Source organism: Papio anubis, chromosome 20 (genome assembly GCF_008728515.1).
Source record: "Papio anubis isolate 15944 chromosome 20, Panubis1.0, whole genome shotgun sequence".
Taxonomy (NCBI): domain Eukaryota; kingdom Metazoa; phylum Chordata; class Mammalia; order Primates; family Cercopithecidae; genus Papio; species Papio anubis.
The window spans coordinates 43272446-43296159 of NC_044995.1; the positions used below are offsets into that span (position 1 = coordinate 43272446).

Genomic DNA, 23714 nt, shown 5'->3' on the forward strand with positions numbered 1-23714 from the left:
CCCGCTGCGCTGCAGCTGCTGACTCCGCCCCTGCCGAGTCTTGGCTCCGCCCCCAGCTCCGGCTCCGCCCCCAGCACTGGTCCCGCCCTAGCCCAGCCCAGGCACGAGGGGTGCTGCGGCGCCACCTGCAGACCGCCATCGTCGTCTAATAAAACCGCTGCAGAATTCAACTTTTTTTTTTTTTTTTTTTTTTTTTTTTTTTTTTGAGACTAGCCGGTCGCAGTGGCTCAAGCCTGTAATCCCAGCACTTTGGGAGGCCGAGACGGAAGGATCGCTTGAGCCCAGAAGTTGGGGACCAGCCTGGGCAACATAGTGAGATCCCGTCTCTACAAAAAATTTAAAAGTTAGCCGAGCGTGGTGGTGCGGGCCTGTAGTCCCAGATGCTCTGGAGGCTGAGGCAAGAGGTTCACTTGAACCCAGGAGTTCGAGGCCAGCCTGGGCAACATAGTAAACTCACCCACCCCCATCTCTAAGACAGATCAATTTTTTAAAAAATACTGCACTATGGCCGGGAGCGGTGGCTCACGCCTGTAATCCCAGCACTTGGATGATTTGAGGTCAGGAGTTCGAGACCAGCCCGGCCAACATGGTGAAACCCCATCTGTACTAAAAATACAAATAATTGGCTGGGTTTGGTTGTGGGCACCAGTAATACCAGCTACTCAGGAGGCTGAGGCAGGAGAATTGCTTGAATCTGCAAGGCGGAGGTTGCAGTGAGCAGAGATCTTGCCACTGCATTCTAGCCTGGGTGACACAGCCAGACTCTGTCTCCAAAAAAAAAAAAAAAGTTTCCAATAAAGCCCCTTAAAAATCCAAAATCCAGGCCAGGCACAGTGACTCATGTCTGTAATCCCAGCTCTTCGGGAGCCCAAGGCAGAAAGGTCTCTTGGGTCCAGGAGTCTGAGACCTCATCTCTACAAAATAAAATAAAAATATTAGCCAGGCGTGGTGGCATCCTCCTGTGGTCCCAGCTACTTGGGAGGCTGAGGTGAGAGGATCAGTTGAGCCCAGGAGTTCCGGGCTGCAGTGAGCCATTACCTCACCACTACATTCCAGCCTGGGCAACAGAGCAAGATCCTGTGTCAAAAAAACAAAAAAATCCCTAATCCATCCCAGGATCAAGTGTTGTATTTTGTTGTTATGACTCTAATTTAGTCTCTCTTTCTGGAACATTTTATCAATCTTACCTTCTCTCCATGACGTCAATATTTTTCAAAAATTCCAGGCTAGTAATTTTGCAGAAAGTCCTTCCATTGCTATTTGTCTAACACTTCCTCATGATTTTGCATTTGTGGCAGGAAACAGACGTGACATTGCGTTTTCAGGATGCATACAATGTTGATTTTGTCCACTACCGATTATGCTAACTTGGTTCAAATGGTGTCTGCCAGTTTCTCCAGTGTGAGTTAGTGGGTTACACTTTGGTTTTTTGTTGTTGTTGTTTTTAATATTTTATTTAATTTTAATTTTTTTTTTTTTTTTGAGACAGGGTCTCACTCTGTCACCCAGGCTGGAGTGCAATGGCGTGGTCTCAGCTCACTGCAACCTCTGCCTCCCCGGTTTAAGCCATTCTCCTGTCTCAGCCTCCCCAGTAGCTGGGATTACAGGCACACACCATCACGCCCAGCTAATTTTTGTGTTTTTAGTAGAGACAGGTTTCACTATGTTGATCAGGCTGGTCTCGAACTCCTGACTTCAAATGATCTGCCTGCCTTGGCCTCCCAAAGTGCTGGGATTACAGGCGTGAGCCACTGTGCCCGACCAGTTTTTTTCTTTTTTTTTTTTTGCAATGGAGTCTCACTCTGTGGCCCAGGATGGAGTGCAGTGACCCAATCTTGGCTCACTGCAACCTCCGCCACCGGTTCAAGTGATTTTCCTACCTCAGCCTCCTGAGTAGCAGTGATTACAGGCCCGCGCCACCATGTCCGGCTAATTTGTGTATTTTTAGTAGAGATGGGGTTTCACCATGTTGGCCAGGCTAGTCTCAAATTCCTATCTCAGGCAATCCACCCGCCTCAGCCTCCCAGAGTGCTGGGATTACAGGCATGAGCCACTTTCCACTTTTGTTAATAAGTGCTTTCTGGGGAGATACTTCAAAAGTAATTAAATAGCCTGTTCCTCAACACATTCAGTTCCCAAGAACTTAATATCAATTGATGACCCTTGCCTGAGTCAGTTATTACCATAATGGCAACTAAATGGTGATTTTCTTTTTTTTTCCTTTTTTTTCTTTTTTTTTTTTTTTTTGAGACGGAGCCTTGCTCTGTCGCCCAGGTTGGAGTGCAATGGTGCAATCTTGACTCACTGCAAGTTCCACCTCCCGGGTTCATGCCATTCTCCTGCCTCAGCCTCCCGAGTAGCTGGGACTACAGGTGCCCGCCACCACGCCTGCCTCATTTTTTGTATTTTTTTTTTTTTAGTAGAGACGGGATTTCACCGTGTTAGCCAGGATGGTCTCGATCGCCTGACCTCATGATCTGCCCGCCTCAGCCTCTCAAAGTGCTGGGATTACAGGCGTGAGCCATCACGCCCGGCCCCAAATGGTGATTTTCTAATTCCATCTTGGAGCATTTCCTTACTAACTGGCTCAACAAACTCTTCCAGGCTTACTTGTCTTATATTTTGCTGCCCCAGTCCTGGACTCAACCATTTTTCCAAAGAGCCCTGGTTCATTTTAGTGGTTAATGATATTTTATTTATTTATTATTTATTTCGAGATGGAGTCTAGCTCTGTCGCCCAGGCTGGAGTGCAGTGGCCGGATCTCAGCTCACTGCAAGCTCCGCCTCCTGGGTTCACGCCATTCTCCTGCCTCAGCCTCCCAAGTAGCTGGGACTACAGGCGCCCGCTGCCACGCCTGGCTAATTTTTTGTATTCTTTAGTAGAGACGGTGTTTCACCATGTTAGCCAGGATGGTCTCGATCTCCTGACCTCGTGATCCGCCCACCTTGGCCTCCCAAAGTACTGGGATTACAGGCGTGAGCCACCGTGCCCAGCCAATTTTTTATTTTATTTTATTTTGAAATGGAGTCTCCCTCTATTGCCCAGGCTAGAGTGCAGTGGTGCAACCTTGGCTTACTGCAACCTCCGTCTCCTGGTTTCAAGCAATTCTCCTGCCTTAGCCTCCTAAGTAGCCGGGACTACAGGTGTGCGCCACCATGCCCAGCTAGTTTTTTTGTACTTTTAGTGGAGACGGAGTTTCACCATATTGGCCAGGTTGGTCTCAAACTCCTGACCTTGTGATCCACCCCCACCTAAGCCTCCCAAAGTGCTGGGATTAAAGACGTGAGCCACCATGCCCAGCCTTAATTTTTAAATAATAAATAGAGACGGGGCTTGTTATGTGACCCAGGCTAGTTTTGAGCTCCTGAGCTCAAATGATCCTCCTGCCTCAACCTCACAAAGTGGTAGGATTACAGGCGTGAGCCACTGTGCCTGGCAGATAATTTCATTTATTTATTTATTTATCCTTTTTTTTTTTAGATGACCTTTCGCCCTGTTGCCCAGGCTGGAGTGCAATGCAATAATCTTGACTCGCTGCAATTTCCACCCCCCAGGTTGAAGCAATTCTCCTACCTCAGTCTCCTGAGTAGCTGGGATTACAGTCGTATGCCACCATGCCCGTCTAGAATTTGCATTTTTAATAGAGACGGGGTTTCACCATGTTGGCCAGGATGGTCTGGAATTCCTGATCCCAGCACTTTGGGAGGCCAAAGTGGGCGGATTACTTGAGGTCAGGAGTTTGAGACCAGCCTAACCAATATGGTGAAACCCCATCTATACTAAATATACAAAAATTAGCTGGGCATGATGGTGTGCACCTGTAGTCCCAGCTACTCAGGAGGCTGAGACAGGAGAATTGCTTGAACCTGGGAGGCAGAGGTTTCAGGGAGCCAAGATTGTACCACTGCACTCCAGCCTGGGTGACAGAGCCACTCTGTCTCAAATAAATAAATACACAAAAAAGAAATGAAAAAAAGAAGGCTGGGCACAGTGTCTTACACCTGTAATCCCAGCACTTTGGGAGGCCAAGGCGGATGTATCACATGAGGCCAGTAGTTTGAGACCAGCCTGGCCAATGTGGTAAAATCCCATCTCTACTAAAAACACAAAAATTGGCCGGGCGCGGTGGCTCAAGCCTGTAATCCCAGCACTTTGGGAGGCCGAGACAGGCGGATCACGAGGTCAGGAGATCGAGACCATCCTGGCTAACACGGTGCAACCCCGTCTCTACTAAAAAAATACAAAAAACTAGCCGGGCGAGGTGGCTGGCGCCTGTAGTCCCAGCTACTCGGGAGGCTGAGGCAGGAGAATAGCGTAAACCCGGGAGGCGGAGCTTGCAGTGAGCTGACATCCGGCCACTGCACTCCAGTCTGGGCGACAGAGCGGGACTCCGTCTCAAAAAAAAAAAAAAACACACAAAAATTAGCTGAGCATGGTGGCACACGCCTGTAATCCCAGCTACTTGGGAGGCTGAGGCATGGGGATCACTTAAACCTAGGAGGTGGAGGTTGCAGTGAGCCGAGACAAAATGAGATTGACTAAAAAAAAAAAAAAAAGACCTGTCTCAAAGAAAAAAAAAAAAAACCTGGTTGGGCGGCGCGGTGGCTCACGCCTGTAATCTCAGCACTTTGGGAGGCCAAGGAGGGCGCATCACGAGGTCAAGAGATGGAGATCATCCTGGCCAACATGGTGAAACCCCGTCTTTACTAAAAATACAAAAATTTAGTCTGGCATGGTGGCACGCGCCTGTAGTCCCAGCTACTGGGGGAAGCTGAGGCAGGAGAATCGCTTGAACCTGGGAGGCAGAGGTTGCAGCGAGCCAAGATCTCGCCACTGCACTCCAGCCCGGTGACAGAGCAAGACTTCATCTCAAAAAAAGAAAAAAAAATGTATTCCAGAAATAAGAGAAGGAATTTGCACACCACCATTTTGTAACCACTAATGGATTATGAAGTTTGGTAATGCTCATTAGCAGCTGCTAATGCCACAAAAGAGGGAAACATGAATGCAATGTGTCTTCTAACGTATGTACACGACACTAGCTAGGCAGCACTCAATCCAGTCCTGACTCTAATCAAACCTTTAGGTCTTTTTTTTTTTTTTTTTTTTTTTTTGAGACAGGGTCTTACTCAGTTGCCCACACTGAAGTGCAGTGTTGCTATCTCTGGTCACTCCAGCCTCCGCCTCCCAGGTTCAAGTGATCCTCCTGCTTCAGCCTCTGGAGTAGCTGGGATTACAGGCATCTGCCACCACGCCCAGCTAATTTTTGTATTTTTATTAGAGACGGGGTTTTGCCCTGTTGGCCAGGCTGGTCTCGAACTCCTGACCTCAAATGATCTGCCTGCGTCAGCCTCCCAAAGTGCTGGGATTACAGGCGTGAGCCACTGCACCCAGCCCATAATAAAACATTTCTTAAAAGTTGGTATACTTCTTTCCCGTCTCCATTCATTCATTCATTCATTCATTCACCATGACAGTGTCTCCCTCTGTTTCCCAGGCTGGAGTGCAGTGGTGTGATCACAGCTCACTGCAGTCTCTACCTCCCTAACTCAACTGATCTTCCCATCTCCGCCTCCCAAGTAGGTGTGTGCCACCATGCCTGGCTAATTTTTGTATTTTTCGTAGAAACGTGGTTTCATCATGTTGCCCAGGCTGGTCTTACATTCCCGGGCTCATGCAATCTGCCCGCCTTCGTCTCCCAAAGTGCAGTAATTACAGACATGAGCCATGCTCTCAGTGTTTCTTTATTATTTTTTTAGAGACTGAGTCTTGCTATGTTGCCCTGGTTGGACTGTTAACTCTTGGGTTCAAGTGATCCTTCTCTCTCTCTTTCATTGGCAGTTTCTACTAGAAATTCTCCTGTTGCCCGGGCGCGGTGGCTCACGCCTGTAATCCCAGCACTTTCGGAGCCCAGGGTGGGCAGATCATGAGGTCAGGAGATAGAGAGCATTCTGGCTAACACATTGAAACCCCGTATCTACCAAAAAAAAATCGGCCAGGTGTGGTGGCATGCGCCTATAATCCCAGCTACTCAGGAGGCTGAAGCAGGAGAATTGCTTAAACTCAGGAGGCGGAGGTTGCAGTGAGCGGAAATCAAGCCACTGCACTCCAGCCTGGGCAACAAAGCAAGGCTCTGTCTCAAAAAAAAAAAAAAAAAAATTCTTCTGTCTCAGACCCAGAGTAGCTGGGACTACAGGTCACACCACTGTGCCCGACTGTCTTCCCAGCCTTTTATCTAGGCCTTTTACCCACTTCTTAGAGTTTTCTGGCTCATAGCTGGTACACAATAAATTCTGGGAAAAGCCTCATAACTTAGCGGTGACACACACAGTTCTGGGTTTGAAACCTGTTTGCATCTTACGAATTGTGGGACCTTAGGGGAATCGCTTAACTTCTGTAAAAGGGGCCAGTATATTATGCCCATCTCCTTGGGTTGTTGCAAATAACAAATAATGATGTGTGAAAGATTTAACACGGTCCCTAAGAAAAGTACATGTAGAATTGCCATATGAGTTGGGCACGTAAACTTAGAATTGCCATATGGGCCAGGCATAGTGGCTCATGCCTGTAATCCCAACATTTTGAGAGGCTGAGGTGGGCAGATTGCTTGGGCCCAGGAGTTCAAGACCAGCCTGGCAACATAGTGAAACCCCGCCTCTACAAAAAATACAAAAATTAGTGAGGCGTCCTGGCATGTGCCTGTAGTTCTAGCTACTTGGGAGGCTGAGGTGGGAGGATGGCTTGAGCCTGGGAGGCGGAGGTTGCAGTGAGCCGAGATCATGCTACTGCACTCCAGCCTGGGTGACAGAGGGAGACCCCGTCTTAAAAAAAAAAAAAAAAAAAAGGCCAGGCGCGGTGGCTCATGCCTGTAATCCCCGCCCTTTGGGAGGCTGAGGTGGGCAGATCACCTGAGGTCGGGAGTTCGAGACCAGCCTGACCAACATGGAGGAGCCCTGTCTCCACTAAAAATACAGAATTAGCTGGGCATGGTGGCACATGCCTGTAATCCCAGCTACTCGGGAGGCTGAGGCAGGAGAATCACTTGAACCCGGGAGGCAGAGGTTGCGGTGAGCCAAGATTGCGCCATTGCACTTCCAGCCTGGGCAACAAAGAGTGAAACTCCGTCTCAAAAAAAAAAAAAAGAAAAAAAAGGTAAGTTTTATGTCATGTGTATGTTACCATAATAATGAAAGATTTAAGAACAGAGTCTGGCCGGGCGCGGTGGCTCAAGCCTGTAATCCCAGCACTTTGGGAGGCCGAGGCGGGCGGATCACGAGGTCAGGAGATCGAGACCATCCTGGCTAACATGGTGAAACCCCGTCTCTACTAAAAATACAAAAAAAAAACTAGCCGGGCGTGGTGGCGGGCGCCTGTAGTCCCAGCTACTCGGAGGCTGAGGCAGGAGAATGGCCTGAACCTGGGAGGCGGAGCTTGCAGTGAGCCGAGATCGCGCCACTGAACTCCAGCCTGGGTGACACAGCGCGAGACTCCGTCTCAAAAAAAAAAAAAAAAAAAAAAAAAAAAGAACAGAGTCTGGCAGAGTGAGCATGATGTGCTTATTAAATCACTGAAATCAGAGTAATTAAACTGGCATTGCTGGCCTCTGACTCTTAAGAGGACATGGAGTACATCAGTCAGTCCCCACCTCAAGCCTAGCAGATAGTGGAGGATGGAGAAATATTTGTTGATCTTTTGACTGCTTGAAATTCAAGGTGCTAAGGCCAGGCACGGTAGCTCACGCCTATAATCTCAGCACTTTGGGAGGCCGAGGCGGGTAGATCATCTGAGGTTAGGAGTTCGAGACCAGCCTAGCCAACATGGCGACACTCCATCTCTACTAAAAATACAAAAATAAGCCAGGTGTGGTGGCATGTGCCTATAATCCCAGCTACTCCAGAAGCTGAGGCAGGAGAATCCCTTGAACCTGGGAGGCTGAGGTTGCCGTGAGCCGAGATCACGCTGCTGCACTCCAGCCTGGGTGACAGAGCAAGACTCTGTCTCAAAACAAACAAACAAACAGGGCCAGGCACGGTGGCTCACGCCTGTAATCCCAGCACTTTGGGAGCCCGAGGCGGGCGGATTACCTGAGGTTGGGAATAAATACAAAAAAATTAGCTGGGCATGGTAGCACATGCCTGCAATCTCAGCTACTCAGGAGGCTGAGGCAGGAGAATCGCTTGAACCCACGAGGTGGAGGTTATGGTGAGCCAAGATCGTGCCATTGCACTCCAGCCTGGGTAACAAGAGCAAAACTCGGTCTCAACAAACAAACAAACAAAAACTCAAGGTGCTTTCTTGCTTAGCACCCAATGCCTCTGTCCACCACATGACCCACCCTGCCCAAACCCAGGGGAATCCATGTCCCTGGGGTCTGTTTGAATGGGCCCTGGAGCCCAGGGTGCCTCCCCTCCAATTCTGCCAGTTAGCTCTGTGCCAGGCTGCTCCCTGGGCCTGGAGCGCACACCTTGGCTCACTCCAGCTCCTGGGTCTAAACAGCTCCCAGCGACCTGGAGCTCTTCTGGGAAAAGGTGTCTGCGATCCCCTATCCCTCCAGGCAGGGCAGCCAGAGTCTAGAATCAAGAGGGAATGGTGCTCTCCTCTCTCATGGGTCCCCAGGGTCTCCAGGGTATGGGTAGCCTCTTCAGCTAGAGGCTGGAGCTTTTGGACAGCTGCTGGCAGCTCACCCTGGTCCCAAGTTCACTGCGGGGTGAGGCGGAGGGAGACGCTGGATCCTGGGAAGAGGAACTCCGTGCCACACACTTTGCTGCCCCTGGCATTTCCCCACTGGGCCCTCCTCCAGTGTCAGTCTAGGGTGGAGACAGCTGGCATCACCAACGTCCACTGGGCAAGTCACCCTCGTCAGGACCCCAGGGAAGGGGCGGCCCTGGCAGGAGACAGTGATGAATCCTGGCCACTGCCCTTGGCTCCTGTCCCCACCAGGGGGCGCCCGCAGGCCTGGGGTCCTGGGACACGGGAGTTTAAGGTCAAAAACAAGCGGCAGCCTTCCCTCCTTCCCTGGCACAGGGGCAGCTTGGCGAGGGCCCACCCAACCGCGCTGGGCCCATGGGGCTTCCACGCTGCCCTTGGTAGGTGCTGGGGTCCTCTCGCTCCGTGTGGGGTGGGCCGGGGAGATTGGGGGGTCCGGCCTGCACTGGGGAACGTGCAGCGAGAGAGGCTTCGGCCCAGGAGCTGGCGCCTGGCGGAAAGAAAGACGACAGAGGCGCAGCGGCAGGTTTCTGTACAGGAAGTCAGATTATACATTTCAGTGATGGGCAGGGTGACGGGAACGGGGCAACAGTGCAGGGGCCACAGGGAGAAGAAGAGATCGAGAGCTGGGGTTTGGCGTAAATCTTACAAAGTGTATAAAGAATCTGTGTTTCTCTACATTAACAAAAACCAAAGGCTACAAGAGCGGTTGTATATACAAAACACGGAAATATTGCTTCACTTGCAAACAGGTTCCAGACCAGATGGGGAGACGAGACAGAGGAGGGGGACAGGGAGGGCCGAGAGGGAGGGCGCGCTGCGTGCAGGAGAGGGGAGTGGGGAGAGGAGAGGGGACAGGGGAGGTGGGGACGGGCTTCTCCCTGCATCGATCAACAGGCAGAGGTGAGAGGCCTGTGCGAGCTGCTGTGCGCTGAGGAGCGGGTGGGCGCTAAGAGCCCGGGGGGTCCGCCTGCCCCGGTCCCCACTGCCTGGTTCTTCGGGCTTTGGCCCAGAGCAGGGTTCTGGGTGGGGACGACGGGCTGGTTGGGCCACCCAGCCACAGAGGGAGGGAGGCAATCGCTCCCTGGAGTCAGCCGAGGAAAAGGGGAGAAGGCGGCGCCGTCCGCCCGTCCTCCTCACCTCTGGCCAGCCCGGTCCATCCTGCCGTCCCCCCCGCAACCCCGCCAAGATGTCGGCGGGGACCCGAGTTTCATGGGTGCAGCAAACCGGGGCTTCTAGCTTTTCCCCGGGCAGGACGGGGGTAGCACTGGCTCTTGTCCTTCCTGGGCCCCGGGCCGTGCAGAGCTCACTGGGAGGGCTGGAGCGAGCCGGCCACAGAGGGACAGCAGGGAGGGGCCGGAGGACACCGTGGCGGGGGCGGGCGGAGGACGTGCACGCACGCTGGGCGGAGGCGCGGGGGTCACAGGTTCTGGCAGCACTGCAGCTTGTTGGGCTTCTGTCCGTCCGTGGTGGGCGGCACGCTGATGTCCACCACGTTGTTCCCCGGGGACTCGTCGTGGGCAGCGCGGTCTGCAATCTGTTTCTGAGACACGATGCGGTAGATCTCTACGAAGGGGATACAGGGGGACGTGGGGTGAGCCAGCATGTGCCCTGCCTGCCGAGGGGGACCCCTCCCTGCAGGACTCCAGAACCCCTCTTCAGACCCCCACGGGGGCCCCCATCACATCAGGTAACAAGGACAGGGGCTGCACACCCAGTCAGGGCAGGACCCACATCTGGTCACAGCCAGCCCAGGTCGCTGGCTCCCTAAGATCAGTAGGGCCCTCCTCCCTCAGAGGTAAACGCCCAGAAGCCAAAAGGCTCCAGGTGCCTGAGGCTACCCGCCTCCCCGCAGCGCCAAGAGTTAAGGCAGGGCCGGTCCCCAGGAACTAGGGCCAGGAGGTCTCTGTGTCCCAGTGCCAGCAAGGGCTAGACCTGGTCTAGCCCTTGCTGGCGCACTGGTTAACAAGCAAAGGTTAGGCGCACTAGTAGAAAAAAAGTCAAACAAATAGGCCACGTGCATTGGCTCACGCCTGTAATCCCAGCACTCTGGGAGGCTGAGGCAGGTGTATCACTTGAGCCCAGGAGTTGGAGACCACCAGCCTGGCCACCATGGTGAAATCCCATCTGTACTGAAAATTACAAAAATGAGCCAAGCCTGTGGCATGCACCTGTAATCCCTGCTACTCGGGCGGCTGAGGCAGGAGAATCGTTTGAACCTGGGAGGCGGAGGTTGCAGTAAGCTGAGATTGAGCCACTGCACTCCAGCCTGGGCAAAAGAGCAAGACTCCACCCCGCCCCGTCAGAAAAAAAAAGAAAGAAAAAAAATCAAAAAACGAACAAAACAAGTGAAGGTTCAGAGGCCGTGTTCCACCCTGCCTGGCTGGTACCCTCCCCACGCCCAGCCGGCCCCCAGCCACCTGTGAGGATGTTCTTGAATGCTTCCTCTACGTTGGTGGAATCCAAGGCTGAGGTCTCGATGAAGGACAAGTTGTTCTTTTCTGGAACAAAGAATACTGCCTAGGTGAGTGGGGTGGTGGGGTGACAGGCTCCCACATGCTCTCAGGGACCCCGGCCACCCACCTGGCCCATCCCAGGGCCACTCCTCAGGGAAGGGAGGCCAGGGCTGTGGCCGGGGCTCCAACACTGTGCCTTCCAGACACCTCTCTGGAGCCCGTGTCTCCATCTGCTCACCTGCGAAGGCGCGGGCCTCGTCAGTGGGCACGGCCCGCAGATGGCGCAGGTCACTCTTGTTGCCCACCAGCATGATGACAATGTTGCTGTCTGCGTGGTCCCGAAGCTCCTTCAGCCAGCGCTCCACATTCTCATAGGTCAGGTGCTTGGCGATGTCATACACCAGCAGGGCGCCCACTGCGCCTCGGTAGTACCTGCGGGATCAGGGGCCCATGAGCCTCTCTGGAGGACGACTGTGGGCAGTGATGGCCTCACAGGATAACAGCACATGTCACGCCCAGGGTGGGTCGCCCAGGGCCGAGCCAAGGGGCAGCCATTGTGGCCTCAAGGGAAGGGTGTGTATCTGGAGGCCCCAGCGCTGCTCCCTGGATCCAGCTCTGAAATGTGGGGGCCTGAGGAGGGAGTTTGGGGGCTGGAGATAGAAGATACCATGAGGTCATCAAAAAAAGGGAAGGGGCTGGGCGTGGTGGCTCACGCCTATAATCCCAGCACTTTGGGAGGCTGAGGTGGGTGGATCACTTGAGGCTGGGAGTTTCAGACCAGCCTGGGCAACATGGCGAAACCCTGTCTCTACTAGAAAAATACAAAAATTAGCTGGGTGTGGTAGCATGTGCCCTAAGCCCACTGAGGAGACAGACATCCACTCTCAGCACTTTGGGAGGCTGAGGTGGCTGAGGTGGGAGGATCGCTTGAACCCAGGAGGAGTTCAAGGCTGCAGTGAGCTATGATCACACCACTGCAGGCCAACCTGGGCAACAGAACGAGACTTTGTCTTTAAAAATAAATAAATAGGCTGGGCACGGTGGCTCAAGAGGTCAGGAGTTCAAGACCAGCCTGGCCAAGATGGTGAAACCCCGTCTCTACTAAAAATACAAAAATTAGCCAGATGTGGTGGCAGGCACCTGTAATCCCAGCTACTTGGGAGGCTGAGGCAGGAGAATCACTTGAACCTGGGGCGGGGCGGAGGTTGCTGTGGGCTGAGATTGTGACACTGTACTCCAGCCTGGGCGACAGAGTGAGACTCTATCTCAAAATAAATAAATAAATAAATAAAATAAAATAAAATAAAATAAAATAAGCCAGGCATGGTGGCACACACCTGTAGCCCCAGCTACTCAGGAGGCTGAGGCAGGAGAATCGCTTGAGCCTGGGAGGTCGAGGGGCAGTGAGCTGCAACTGTGGCACTGCACTCCAGCCTGGGTGACACAGCAAGACCTTGTCTGTCTCCAAAAAAGAGGTGGCGACAGCCAGGTATGGTGGCTCACACCTGTAATCCCAGCACTTTGGGAGGCCAAGGGGTAGATCATCTGAGGTCAGGAGTTTGAGACCAGCCTGACCAATATGGAGAAACCCTGTCTCTACTAAAAATACAAAATTAGCCTGGTGCGGTGGCATGTGCCTATAATCCCAGCTACTCGGGAGGCTGAGGCAGGAGAATCGCTTGAACCCAGGAGGCGGAGGTTGCAGTGAGCTGAGATCGCACCATTGCACTCCAGCCTGGGCGACAAAAGCGAAACTCCATCTCAAAAAAAAAAAAAAAAAAAAAAACCCGGTGACAGACCAAATGCACCTGAGGGATGAAGGGGATGGGAGGGAGCCCAGAGGATCTAAACAGGATGGTGGTAGGAATGACTGGGGGGCTTGGGAGGGGTCCAGAAAAAGGCAGCTGAGTGGGTCCTGATGGCTGGGAAGCCTTTGCAGGGAAGGAGGGCCAGGCCTGGGTGGGAGGATAGGAGGGGTGTGGGCCCCAGTGAGGAGGGGAGCTGAGGGAGGAGGAAGGCTGGGAAGCTGGCTGGGCAGGGGCAGCGGCAAGGCGGAGTGGCCCGAGCCAGGTCCTCATTGCACTTGGTACCCAGAGAACCCAGAGACACCCTGGCGTGGCCAAGGTTGGACGCTGGTCTGCCTGAGGGCCCCACGGCGCACGGCTAAGGTGTTCTTCCAGCCTCACTCCCTGCTCTTGGGAGCACACTCTCCCCTTCTCCTGCCCAACTCCCACACATCCTTCCAAGCCCACGCGCCGCATGCCCACGCCCCCGAATCTCAGCGTCCCTGCCCAGGCTGCCGACACGCACGCGGAGGTGATGGCGCGGTAGCGCTCCTGGCCGGCGGTGTCCCAGATCTGCGCCTTGATGGTCTTGCCGTCCACCTGGATGCTGCGGGTGGCGAACTCCACGCCGATGGTGCTCTTGCTCTCCAGGTTGAACTCGTTGCGGGTGAAGCGCGACAGCAGGTTGCTCTTGCCCACGCCCGAGTCCCCGATGAGCACCACTGGGCGGGGAGGCGAGGTTCTGTGAGTCCCCATGCTCCACCCACGACCGCCCCCACAACCTTCCTGCTGGTTCCCTGGGTGCTGCACCACCGCAGCTGCCAACGGTGTGGAGGAGTCCGAGATGCCTGGAGCCCGGAGCCTGCAGGCACCGTGCTAAGTGGTGCAGAAGTGAAGGGCGGCTCCTGCCTTCCAGAAACAGCCACTGCGGATAGCACAACGCCCGCCTGTCTCTGGTCCTCAGAGCAGGGCTTTCCCAGCTGGGGCATGGGGACCCAGGCAGCCAGGTAGGCAGAGCAGCTCGAGATCCACCAACCCTGAGTCTCCACCTGCAGCCTGGTGGCTGGGCAGCCAGACACAGCTTGAGAGGGCTCCTGAGCGGGGTGACCTTGGGCAAATCACTTCATCTCTGGACTTTTTCCAAATGTGTGAACAGGGAGGCAGTCACAGGAGGAGGAAGTAAGAGCAGGCATGGCCAGGCATGGTGGCTCCGCCTGTAATCCCAGTGCTTTGAGAGGCCGAGGTGGGTGGACCACTTGAGGTCAGGAGTTCAAGACCAGCCTGGCCAACATGGTGAAATCCGCCTCTATAAAAAATACAAAAATTAGCCGGGCACAGTGGCTCACGCCTGTAATCCCAGCACTTTGAAAGGCCGAGGCGGGCGGATCACGAGGTCAGGAGATCGAAACCATCCTGGCTAACATGGTGAAACCTCATCTCTACTAAAAATACAATAAAATTAGCTGGGCATAGTAGCAGGCGCCTGTAGTCCCAGCTACTTGGGAGGCTGAGGCAGGAGAATGGGGTGAACCCAGGAGGCGGAGCTTGCAGTGAGCCAAGATCATGCCACTGCACTCCAGCCTGGGTGACAGAGCGAGACTCCATCTCAAAAAAAAGAAAATTAGCCGGGCGTGGTGGCTACTGTAGCCCCAGTTACTCAGGAGGCTGAGGCAGGAGACTGGGTTTAGCCCTGGAGGTGGAGGTTGCAGTGAGCCGAGATCGCATCAGTGCACTCCAGCCTGGGCAACAGAGATTCTGTCTCCCTCCACAAAAAGAGCAGGCATTGCACAGGAAGGGACATGAGTGGGCAGCTGTCACGGTTGTTGTGGTTTCTGGTCAGGGCATGGGAAGGGTCACTGCTCCAGGTATGTAAGTGACAGTACATGAGGAGCTACCCCCACCTCAACTCCCACCTCTCCTGGTGCAGCAAACCCACATCCAGCTTCGGTACAGAGGGCTGAGTGGGGAACAGGAATATGACCTGAGGACGCAGCCTGGAGGAAAGAGCCTGCAGCCACCTCCCACCACCCCCGTCCCCAGGGTCAGGTCCCCTGCTGAGCTGCAGGGAGCTCCAGCCAAGGCCAAGTCCTCATTCAAGGGGCAGTCTGCGTGGCAGTCCACGCGTGTGCACAGCTCTTCACAGGGCTCCATCACAGGTAGGCATTTTCCCAGGAGGTGGGTGCGCAGCAGAGCAGCTTGGCGAGATGCAAACCCTGGCCCAGAAAGGAGTCAGTGCAGCATGGACAGGAGGGAGATGAGGGTTTGTGGGCAACACCACCCAGGGACGGGGGGCCTGAGCCCAGTCGACACGGGGTGTGCAGCAGGCCTGTCTCATGCTGGCCAAGGGGCATGAGGAACGCGTCCCTGAGCAGAGCAGGTGCCGGCTGGTCAGGCCAGGGGTGAGCCGCCCTGTAAAGCGTTTCCTGTCCCAGCCACGGAAGCACTGTCCCTACGGGCCCAGCCGCCCCAGGCTCTGGGGTGGGGCTTGGGTGGTCTGTCCCCAGACCAGAACATTCCATGCGGGGGAGATCGGTGTGTGTGCGTGCACTTGAATACAGCCAACCAGACACCCCAGCCAGAAGCCCCGGGGACCCCCAAACGTGGGCCTTGGGCCCTGGCACCTGAGGGTGGGTTGGCTCAGTGGCTTGGTCACCCCTGATCCCAAGCAGTTGGGGGGCATCCACTGAGGATGAGACTTCCCTCTCCGGGCAGAGATGGGCATGGCTGCTCCTCCTGAGCTCGGGGAGTCCTGGCTGACACAGAGGTCCACCGGCCCCGCCCGGAACCCCTGCCACATTGAGGGAGCAGGCCCTGGAGCTCACCAGGCAGCCCTCCTCTGCCCTTCCCCTGGCCACACTGTGGGGCTGTACCTACACGCTTGGAATTCTCTCCCTAGAAAACATTCTCTCCTGACCCCACTGCCTGCCCCGGGCACTGCCCGATTCTCTCGTCTCCGGACTCCAAACCCGCTGGAAGGTATCATTCCACCTCACTCATTCCACCTCCTGTCCCCCAGTCCTAGAACTCAAACCAAGCATGCTTTCGCCCCCACAGTCAGAGTCCGCCTCAGCCACCCCCACACCCCCGGGCCCATGCAGCAGGCACTCAGCAAGCTCTCCCTCCTTCCCTGCCTTCAGGGGCTCCACACCCCGACTCCCCTCCTCACAGTCACTCCCACTCAGTCTCCCACTCCACTTTCGAACCTCAGGGAGCCTCAGGACAGGCATCTCTATCCTCACCCAGTCCCCAGGTGACCCCATCCAGGCTCATGGCTGTAAACACCCGCCATGGGCTGGTAACTCCTATATTACCTCTCTCCCTAGAAGCCCAGACTGGCGTGCCCATTGTCTCCTTCCTGTCTCCTCTGGGGCCCCAGTCCCCTCACACCCAGTAGAGCAGAGCCGAGCTCCCACTCACTCCCTAAGCCTGCTCACCCACCCCTCACCTACCCTCCTTATCTTGGTTAACTGGGGCTTGGTCCTACTAGGCACTCATGCCAAAACCTGGAGTCATTCTCGGCTCCTTCCTTGCTCTCGCATCTCAGAGTCAATCCTTCAGCACATTCGAAACAGATCCGAGAGAAGGGAGGATGAGGGGTGCATCCCACCATGTCTCCCTGGGCGATTCCATTCCAGACTCTCAGACCCTGGAAGGTATTGTCTGTGGGGTCCCTGTGTTCACCCTCATCACCAACCAAAAGGCTGGCCTCCTGCAGCAGCCACCAGAGGGCACCCGTGAGTGCTGAGCCGGGGCACCTCTCTCCCTCTGCAAACAACCCTCCGTGGCTCCCACCTCCCGCAGGGGAAAAGCCCCAGTCCTCCCCACTGCCCACAGGGCCCTCCCCTCCTCCCTCTCGCCCCCTGGTTCACTCTGCTCCAGCCACACAGGCCTCCATGCTGTTTCCCCAACACGCCAGGTGCGATCCTGCCTCGGGGCCTTTGCACGGGCTGCTCTTTCTGCCAGAAACGCTCTTCTCCAGGCACCAACCTGGCTCCCTCCCTTATCCCCTTCGTGTGACCCCTTAAATGCCACTTGGCCAAGAAGGCCCTCCCTGCTATGCTAGTAAAACCCTACTCTCTGAGTTACCCTTTTCCCTGGCCCAGCTCTTCCTCCATCACTCTTGCCACTCTCTCACCTGTCAGGTGGCATTTATTTTTTGCCAGTCTGCCCCAAGGGCAGGAATCAGGCCCTGGCACAGTGCCTGGCACACAATAAACACCCAAGAAAATGTCTGTCAAATGGCCGGGTGCGGTGGCTCACGCCTGTAATCCCAGCACTTTGGGAGGCCGAGGCGGGGGGATCACGAGGTCAGGAGCTTGAGACCATCCTGGCTAATACGGTGAAACTCCATCTCTACTGAAAAATACAAAAAATTAGCCGGCCGTGGTGGTGGGCGCCTGGAGTCCCAGCTACTCGGGAGGCTGAGGCAGGAGAATGGTGTGAACCCGGGAGGCGGAGCTTGCAGTGAGGTGAGATAGCGCCACTGCACTCCAGCCTGGGCAAAAGAGCAAAGACTCCGTCTCAAACAAAAAAATAAAGAAAAAAAAAGACAAAGGAAATGTCTGTCAAATGAACAAACAAAACGCCAAAGAGGCTGGCTGAACCTCCTGGGCCCACCCCCTGCCGCATACCTGGAGGATGCCAGGTCACCTCCCTTGGGCCACAGGTGAGGAGGGCAGGATCAGGCCGCCCCCTACAATCCCACCTGGTACCCTCTCTGGTTGGCTGCTTGGAAGGCAAGAATAAAAAGAACACGAAGAATATTTGATGAGCCTGTGCTAACAAAGCTCTCGGTGTGCATTACTTCACAGAAGCCTCATGTAGCCCACTTTTACAGATGAGGAAACTGAGGCTCGGATGGGGAACGGGGTGTGGGGCAGAGCAGGATCCTGAAGCCATGCATGTTTGTGGGCTCGCCCCCACCTCCCAACGGTGTCCCCCAAGGGTCTTGTCTGGAGCCACCGCCTGGGAAGTGAGACAGGCAGGATTTGAACCCAGGTCTTCCGCATCCACAGTCCAAGTTCTTCCTTCCCAACTTACTGCCACGCTCGCTGTCCCACCCCAAACCCCAACACGTGGCTCGGGAGTCATGATTCTGCCTTATGGGGTGGGCATTGAGGCTCTGGGCACCCCAGCTCCTACCACGTGGGGCAGCCTGTCCACCTGGGGCAGCCGGCAAACTCCTACTCATCCTTCAAGACCCCTTGGTTCAGACCTCTCTTCTCCCCAAAGACTGCTGCTTGGACTGGCCTGTAAGACCTAAGACAACAGGGCCAGCATTCTCTCACATCTCCATGGGTGCCCAGCACACGGCTACCAAGTGGACTTCAGAGGAAGATGGAAAGATGGCCGGGTACAGTGGCTCACACCTGTAATCACAGCACTTGGGGAGGCCGAGGCAGGCGGATCATTTGAGGTCAGGAGTTCAAGACCAACCTGACTAACATAGTAAAACTCTGTCTCTACGAAAAATACAAAAATTAGCCGGGTGTGGTGGTGAGCATCTCTAGTCCCAGCTACTTGGGAGGCTGAGGCAGGAGAATCATTTGAACCCGGGAGGCGGAGGTTGCAGTGAGCCAAGATCGTGCCACTGCACTCCAACCTGGGCAACAACAGCGAGACTCCATCTCAAAAAAAAAAAAAAAATAGAAAGACGGCAAGAGGTGGAGTGAATGTGGGTATGTGGCCCAAGGCCTCCGGACCAAACCAGTAGGGATGAGAATGGGCTCCCAGGCCACCGGGGACCAGGCTGGACTCACTGTGAGGACCCCCATCCACACCACCAATCTTAACCTCCTTTCCACGGCAGCTACAGAAACCTAATCAAGGCCAGGGAGGTCTGCTCAGTTCTCACGTCCTCAGGAAACAAGATAGGAAACTCGGGCCCTGCCTGGGTATTCCCCTGACACTCTCACTTCCTTCCCAGCCTTGCCCCAGCTGTACCGCCTTGGGGGCTCCTCAGCTTCATCAGTTTTTTGTTTGTTTGTTTGTTTGTTGTTTTTTTGAGACGGAATCTCCCTTACCCAGGCTGCAGTGCACTGACGCGATCTCAGCTCACTGTAATCTCTGCCTCCTGGGTTCAAGTGATTCTCTTGCCTCAGCTTCCTGAGTAGTTGAGATTACAGGCGTGCACCACCATGCCCGGCTAATTTTTGTATTTTTAGTAGAGATGGGGTTTTGCCATGTTGGCCAGGCTGGTCTTGAACTACTGACCTCAAGTGATCTGCCCACCTCGGCCTCCCAAAGTGCTGGGATTCCAGGCGTGAGCCACGGCACCTGGTCCCATCAGTTTTGCCCCGGGCTGCCAACACTCAAGCACCTTGGCCAGGCTGGGTCCCCAGTGCTTTGCATGCCTCAGCTGATCACATTCTCAGGGCTGCCCCAGGGACAGATGTAAATATTATCATTCTCCCTGAACAGCTGGGAACACTCAATCTGGAGTGACCAAGTCAGAGCAAAGGCCAAACGGCCACTGAACAGGTAAATGGCAGGCCAGGTACAGTGGCTCACGCCTGTAATCCCAGCACTTTGGGAGGCCGAGGCAGGTGGATCGCTTGAGCTCAGGAGTTCGAGACCAGCCTGACCAACATGGCGAAACCCCGTCTCTACTAAAAATACAAAAATCAGCCCAGCATGGTGGCAGGCACCTGTAGTCTCAGCTACTCGGGAGGCTGAGGCAGGAGAATCGTTTGAGCCAGGGAGGCGGAGCTTGCAGTGAGCTGAGACTAAGCCACTGCATTCCAGCCTGGACGACAAAACAGGTGAATGGCAGAGAGGCTGAGCTGCCCAGCCAGTCCCTGGCACTGGGTGCCCGATGCAGAGGTGGCCAGTGGGGCAGCGGCGGGGCTGGTCCAGGATGCAGGCTGGGAATGAACATGTCATTGTCTAGGACACAAGCAATCTGTTGTCTTGGAGAAATAAAGAGCCCTTGAGGACACAGCTCCCAGCATTTCCACAGAAGTTGGTCGCTTCCCTGGCTGGGAAGCGACCCCCCTACTCCAGACACGCCACTTGGCTGACAGAACAGGCAAGCCCAGTTGGCAAAAACAAAGAGCTGGCACCTCTGAGAAGTGCTGGGTGCCCTGGCCTGCCCCGTAACAGTGTGGTGGCCCTGGGGGCCCAGACCCTAGTGCTCAGGCAGATGGAGAGGCCCTTCAGGGGAATGGGCCCCAATTCCAGGCAGAGCCTGCTGGAGCCAAGCAGCACCCCACTCCTCCCCTGAAAGCCAGTCCTAAGCATCCGAGGCCCCAGGGACCGGCACTGGGGGCCACTCTTGTCTCAGCTCTTCTCTGGGGAGGTGTCCAGACCTACGGCACTGGAGGAGCCCCTATTCTAAACGGGGAAAATGGTATGCTTGGGTCCCCACACAGCAACCGGAACAGCAGGCCCACTGTGGGGGTCTGCCTAGGCTTGAGGGCTGGGAGCTGCCTCTGGAGCCTCAGCAGAGAAAGGGAAGCACCAGGCAAGCCCATTCCCTGGGGACAGGAGCCACCTTGTCCTTGGGCAGGGGAGGGGTGGACAAGACCCAGAGGACAGGGCCTGGGGAAGCTGCGGCCCGTTTCCCCCACGACCCATGTCCTCCAGGGCCTCTAGGGTAGGGGAAGGGCTCAGAGAGGGCCTCAGTGGCCCTTGGGGACACAGCTACACCCATGGTGGACCCCACAGCCCCGAGTCCATCAGAAAAGAAATCAGGGGTCCTGCGGCAATTAGTGGCAGGCTATGAAAATGGCCTATGGCTAAAGGAGAAAATGTCAGGAGGATAAATGTGAGGCTCTATAATTAGGTACAAATCAACAGTGTCGTTCTTGGGGGAAGGAAAGAACATTCACAGAGGAAAACAAACAGCACACAGGACATCACCCGGGGGATCTGCTGGCCTCGGCCGCTGAGGTCAAGGGAGCCAGTGAGTGATGTGGCCACCAAAAAAAAAAAAAAAAAAAGGCAGAGGTCAGGTGTGGTGGCTCATGCCTATAATCCCAGCACTTTGGGAGGCCGAGACAGGTGGATCACCTGAGGTCAGGAGTTCGAGACCAGCCTGGCCAACATGGTGAAACCCCGTCTCTACTAAGAATACAAAAATTAGCCAGGCATGGTGGTGGGTGCCTGTAATCCCAGCTACTCGGGAGGCTGAGGCAGGAGAATCGTTTGAACCCGGGAGGCAGAGGTGGCAGTGAGCCAAGATTGCACCACTGCACTCCAGCCTGGGTGACTAGAGTGAAATTCTGTCTCAAAAAAAAAAAAAAAAGAAAGAAAGGAAACAGAAAAAGAAAGACAAATATTGAAAAAGAATAGAGGAGGTCCTCTGATGAGGCACAGCTGTGAGACGGCAGATGACCAGTTTGGGAAACGCTGACCTTGTGGGTTAGATTTTTGCTACTAACTGGCTTGAGAAGGTCAGCAGGGCACCTGCTTAGACTCAGTAAAAGGAGGCCAGTGTGGGGAGGGCAGCAGGGCAGGCCCCCCCACCCCCACACTGCCCGCCCGCCTGCCAAATGGCAGCTGCCGCAGGAGCTAGATCAGTGTTTCCAGGAGGCAGTCTCTGCAGACGGGTCCCGGGACCACACAGCCTCTCCGTTGCTCCTGACCCAGTAACTGTTCTGCTGGGAATGTACTTCAAGGAAATAACCCAAAGGGCAAAATCATGACTTGGGCAAACACTCAGAGCTGGGGTCATTTAAAACAGCAAAAGGGCGAAAATAACAAGCAGGGGATAACCACAGAAACCTGGACAGGGCACGTGGGGAGCAACACTCCCTGCCCTGGCAGTGCCACATCTGGGTGGGTGCCCAGCCAGGACCTGAGAGCAGCTGCCTCAGGAAGGGCTGAGTGGAGATGGCACCCGCCCAGCAGAACCCAAAGTTTGGTCCCCCTGTCTCCAGATGGCCCCTTAGAATCCCAGTCCCCAAAACCCTTCCAAACCTTCCTCCTGCCATGAGGACGAGACCTTGGGCCTGGCACTTGCCAACCACAGAGCCTCACCCACCAGTGATATTATCAACCTGTGTGCAGTTGCCAGAGCCCTCAGTGCCGCAGGACGACTTCAGGCCCTTGCAGAGGCACTTCCTCTCCTTCTCCACCAAAGGCTTTCGCCTCACGGCCAGCTCAGGTGGGGAGACCTCTGCCCATTCCCCACAACCACAAGACGCTGGATGAGACCAGACGCAAAGCCCAACTAGGCCTGGTGCAAGTCACAGAGCACGCTCGGAGGAACGGCTCAGCGAGGCGAGGATACCAACAGCTGATGTGGGACGCAGGCCCTTATAGAGCAGGCCGCAGGGTGAAGGCACCTTGGATCCGGGGGTTAACCTTCAAGGGATGCCATTGTCAGCCAGGGAGCCCAGCAACCAGGGCAGACGACTAGGCCAAAGTCTAGCTGGGCATAGAAGGCTCAGCTGAGAAACAAGGGACTCCAGCTTCTTCCAGCAGACCGGGCAATGGCTGCCTGATCTGACTAGGCTTTATTTGATGTTCCTAGAGCCCCCTCAGTCTCTCGGGCGGGGAAGACCCTCCAGCAGGCTGGCTGGGGCCCCGGCCATCAGTGCACACGTTGGAAGAAGGTGGTCTAACAACCCCAAGTCCCAGATGCTGGCCACAAGCCCCTTAAGACACGCTTCCTAAGTGGTAAAGCCCACAGGTGGCCTGCGCTCAATCGGGCTCCAACACTTTATAAACTGTGTCTTTGTCACTCTGGGCTTCAGTTTCCCAATGTGTAAAAAGAGAGGCTGGTTAATATCAACCTCAAAAGGCTGCAGTGAGGATTTAAGTTAGTTCGTTTGCGTAAAGTGCTCAGAAAAGTGCAGGTACTGGCTTAGCGCTGTTTAGAGTGCCAAGTGAAGAGATGGAATTCTTGCTGCACGCACGGGTACCTTTCCACTCAATCCCAGCTCTGCACCCCAATCCAAGACTCCCACCACCACACACCTCACTCCCAGGCCCTCATGTCGGCCCAGCCCCCATTGTCTGCCCCGCCTATCCCGGGCCCCACCCCCAAACACGCTGACCCAATCAAGACTGGCCTCGTGGAGCCCCGCCCCCCACTTACCAGGCCCAACCCACCTATTGGTCACGCCCATCAGCCTTAGCCCCGCCTCTAAAACCCCGCCCCCATTCCGAACCACGCTTTCAGCCCAGCCCGGCCCGCCAAATCCTGGGAAGGCTCCACCCCCTCCGGAGGCCCCGCCCTAACGGCCTCTCCCACCGCTCCGGGCCCCACCCCCGCTAGGCCCCAGCCCCGCCCCAGCGCATCCTGGGTCCCCCAGGTCTCTCCGGGCCTCTGGCTCCGCATGGCTGCGAATCCTAGCTCGAAGCTGATGGAGCCCGGTCGGCCCCGGCCTTCTCGGCTGCCTGACCCGCCGGGCCCCAAGCCCCGGGCTCCGGACTGGGCCCAGCGGCCTGAAGCGCGGCCTTGGCCCGTCTGCCCACCGCCTCGCCGCAACGCCCTCGCCCGTCTGTGCCCCACCGGCCGCACCTTTGAATAGGTAGTCGTACTCGTCGTCCCGAGTCCCCATTGTCCTGGCGCTTCCGGCGGGATCGGCGACTCCGCAGCCCCACCACAAACACCCGACGGGGGCGGAGCCGGCGCCGCGCAAAACGGCCGTTGAATGGCCTATCAGCGGCGGGTGGGGTAGCGACTGGCACCTAGGGGAGCCAATCAGAGATGGAAGTAGTGCTCTGAGGGTGGGCGCCGCTTGGTATCCACCCTCCTCGCCCTCGGTGTCCTGGAGAAAGGCGGAAGGAATGCGGACCTTTTTGAAGTGACGGTCGCGA

At 55.5% G+C, this 23714-nt stretch overlaps 1 protein-coding gene across 1 annotated transcript; it reads right to left on the minus strand.

The window, feature by feature from the left end:
* Window positions 1-9229: 9229 nt before the first annotated feature.
* On the minus strand, window positions 9230-23670 carry RAB11B (RAB11B, member RAS oncogene family). Its single transcript, XM_003914808.4, has 5 exons — window positions 23416-23670; window positions 13474-13669; window positions 11402-11595; window positions 11128-11208; window positions 9230-10273 (listed from the first exon to the last, which is right to left on the minus strand). Exons 1-5 carry the CDS (start codon window positions 23453-23455, stop codon window positions 10128-10130), a joined length of 657 nt encoding a protein of 218 aa, XP_003914857.1. The 5' UTR covers window positions 23456-23670; the 3' UTR covers window positions 9230-10127.
* Between the last annotated feature and the right edge of the window lie 44 nt (window positions 23671-23714).

Excerpts from the sequence above, each read along its gene's own strand:
- RAB11B (XM_003914808.4), bottom strand. The coding sequence starts at position 23,455 with ATGGGGACTCGGGACGACGAGTACGACTACCTATTCAAAG. Across the intron at positions 11,209-11,401 it reads CGAGGCCCGCGCCTTCGCAG|AAAAGAACAACTTGTCCTTC; the intron begins GTGAGCAGATGG and ends TCTTTGTTCCAG. Across the intron at positions 10,274-11,127 it reads ATTCAAGAACATCCTCACAG|AGATCTACCGCATCGTGTCT; the intron begins GTGGCTGGGGGC and ends TCCCCTTCGTAG.